General features: G+C 33.7%; 1 protein-coding gene across 1 annotated transcript; it reads right to left on the bottom strand.

Moving 5' to 3' along the window:
• Window positions 1–514: 514 nt before the first annotated feature.
• On the bottom strand, window positions 515–1,378 carry LOC145006914 (uncharacterized). Its single transcript, XM_078965935.1, has 2 exons — window positions 778–1,378; window positions 515–702 (listed from the first exon to the last, which is right to left on the bottom strand). Exons 1-2 carry the CDS (start codon window positions 1,376–1,378, stop codon window positions 515–517), a joined length of 789 nt encoding a protein of 262 aa, XP_078822061.1.
• Between the last annotated feature and the right edge of the window lie 1,981 nt (window positions 1,379–3,359).

Below are 3,359 nucleotides of genomic sequence, written 5' to 3'. Positions count from 1 at the left end.
AGGTGGACCACAGTGCTGCAGACTATAATGAGAAGCATGTTTGTTTTTTTAACATCTGCAGACTGCTGCAAATATTAAAAAATTTAACATAAAGTAATTTAATAAACCAAAAATAGTATTTTAATACCAAAAATTTAATAATTGTAGTCTTAAAACATTGAAATAAAATTCAAACAACCAAATTAGTCTTACAATAACATTTTTAAATAAAATTCATACAACCAAACTTTAATAATTCTCATTCCATATTTTGCATCAATTGTTCGGCAATTTCATTCTGTAACTGGGTCATATATTCACGGTCCGCTGCAGTACCATGTGTTGGAATCTCATCTTCATCATTATCAATGACTGCATTGTTATTCCGAACCGAGACATTTGGTTCATCATATCGTGCAAAAAACTCATCACGTAGTCCCTCTCTTCTTATAAAATTATGAAGCGCAAAACATGCTAGGGTAATGTTTTGTTGTGTAACCAACGAGAATGGTGCCATCCTCTTCAATATAGGGAATCATGCTTTCAAGACACCAAAAGCACGCTCAATGACATTCCGAAGTTTTGCGTGTGCATGGTTAAATTTTTCTTTATTCGTTAATGCACGTCTTCGACGAAAATCTCCAAGCCAATACCTTACATTACGGTATGGTGCCATAAAACCTCGAATGTTTGCATAAGCGGCATCACAAAGATAATATTTATCTGTAAAAATAAAACAACAAAAAGTCATTTATTTTTCAAACTATGATAAAACTATTTAAATAACCATAAATTTACCTGATGGTGGAAGCGGGAATGGTGCATGTGGATTTGCTAATGCTTCTGATAAAATTCTAGAATCGTGTGTTATCCCTTCCCAACCGGCCACAACAAACGTAAACATCATGTTGAAGTCACATATTGCCAATATGTTTTGGTAACAATCGCCTTTTCCCCTACTTCTATATAAATCCCGTTTGTTTGTAGGGACAACAGCATGTATCAAAGTGCCATCAAGTGCACCAACTGCTCCCTTGAACACCCGTCGTAGCCTCCTATTGTGTCCCGGAATGTTTGGATTCGGATTAAAAGAAGTCGGTACTATAATGTCATGTGCAAAAAGCAACATTTTGTCCAACACTTCATGAAAAAACTTATGAATTGTTTGCTTTGAGTGTTGAAATCTCCGCTTGATAATCACATAATGTTGGTTATGACCGATCATCTTCAAAAACATAGTCATCTTCTCCTCAACCGACACATGTTTGCTGTCCTTTAACGCGTAGTTTACTCTAAAATGAGCACATAGCCGGACAAATGATTCACGGGACATGCGTAGAACTTCAAGACATTGTAGAGGATTACGATGAAGTAACTCTAACGTAAATTCATGTCCCATCATTTCCGAATCGTTGTCCCGCACTCGTTTGACACCCCTCTTCCAAAAGTAGCGGACGTACAAGTACATTAGAATTATGAGTAGTATCTTTTTGTCGTGATCCATTACAAACCTATTAATCAACAAAGCATAACATAACATAAGATAATAACATAACATAAGATTAAATAACATAACATAACATAAATCTCAAGTACCAAACAACATACGATTCAAGTACCAAAAATACATACCATAAAAGTCAAATACCAAATAACATAAAATTCAAGTACCAAATACTACAAATAATATTCAAGTAGCAAATAACCAAAAAAACATAACCATATAGCTCCAAAAGATGCAATTAAAACCTAAACAACTCAAACATACAAACTTAACGGATAATCTTCCCATCCTTTAAAACTCCTAAGCTTGTAGCTGTCATCTCGATCCATCCTCTTAATATTTGTGGATCATTAGGAAAATTTACCCACATCTCTCTTATATTCATGGTCCCTCCAAGAATATGATATGTAGCAAATCGTAGAGGGTCTACTGGATCTAACTCGAGCAACTCAAGCTTCTCTAAACATTGGGGAATCGTTGGCCCTTGAGTCAAATGGCGTAGAGCTTTTTGCATCTCCAGTGCTAAATCATCACGAGTAATAGAAGGTTTAGGCGAGGCACAAGAAGGTGGATCAGGTGAGGCACTAGGAGCCCGAGGTCTAGGAGTTGAGGGTTTAGCCCTTTTGTTGGGGTAACTAGAAGGTGAAGCAGCTGAAGGTGAATCAGCAGAAGGTGAAGCAGCAGAAGGTGGTGGCTGAGTAAAATGCTCACTAGTATGATTGGAAAAGTAATCATCTTCATCTATGTTAATGGAAGGGGCGTCCATAAGCTTTAGTGGTGCAACATGGAAGGAAGACGATCCATGTCCCGATGGTGTTTGGGAGGTGTCATAACTGAGATTACCAGATGCACTGTTTCCATCGAAGATTTCTGCACAAAGCTCTGGAAACAATAAAGGGACGGTTTTCAAAGAAGCGGCTTTCGGATGTCCCTAAACTCAATCAATGTAACAAAAGTAATATAAGAATAAACGAAAACTATATAAACAAAATATATATAAATATGTGTGTATGTATATATATATATATATATATATATATATATATATATATATATATATATATATATACCTTTTTAAAGTCCTCCCACTCCTCATTTGTTAAGTTAAAAGTGTTTGTTTGTGGATTGTAAAGGTTGCCGGTTTTGTTTTTTAAGTATAACCATCCAGTGTATTTGGCTTTAAGGTTGTCATAGGCATTTTTTAATTGTCGTTGATTCAAATCCACGCCATACTTTTCCTTAATGGTTGTTCCTAACTTGTGCCATGATTGTTTGTGCAAACTCAAACCTTTTCTACCAACGGTTTGTACTTATTCAATACAAGTGAGCAATAAGCATTTTGTTTGCTCATTGGTCCATGTATGTTTATCTCCCATTGCTAATAACAATATATATATATATATATATATATATATATATATATATATATATATATATATATATATATATATATATATATATATAATACATACTTTAGCAACAAATAATTTTAGCATATTCAACGATTTAAACACATACTTGCATATAAGCATAAACATAATCTTCATTCAAAAAATACACGTGATAACAACTCAACAAAGAAGTTTAAAAAATCCCAGCAACGATCTAAGCACAAACTTGCATATAAGTTTATGAATTCAACATATAAATTTATGATTTCCACAAAGATTTATGATTTTATCAAACATTCATACAAATCCACCACAAAAATTCATAAACCAAAACATAATTTTGACAGTAAAAACAGGAGGAACATATTTGAAAGCATTATATCATAAATCATAAATCAACATACAAATATATATTCAGATCCGACACCAAGAAATATATACTTTTTTTCTTGTTTTGAAAGCATCAATTTAGTGGATCCTTAGGA

This window comes from Lactuca saligna, chromosome 7 (genome assembly GCF_052625555.1).
Source record: "Lactuca saligna cultivar CGN05327 chromosome 7, ASM5262555v1, whole genome shotgun sequence".
Taxonomy (NCBI): Eukaryota; Viridiplantae; Streptophyta; class Magnoliopsida; order Asterales; family Asteraceae; genus Lactuca; species Lactuca saligna.
Note: the sequence above shows the minus strand (reverse complement) of the source record. Positions and strands in the feature narration are given on the sequence as shown.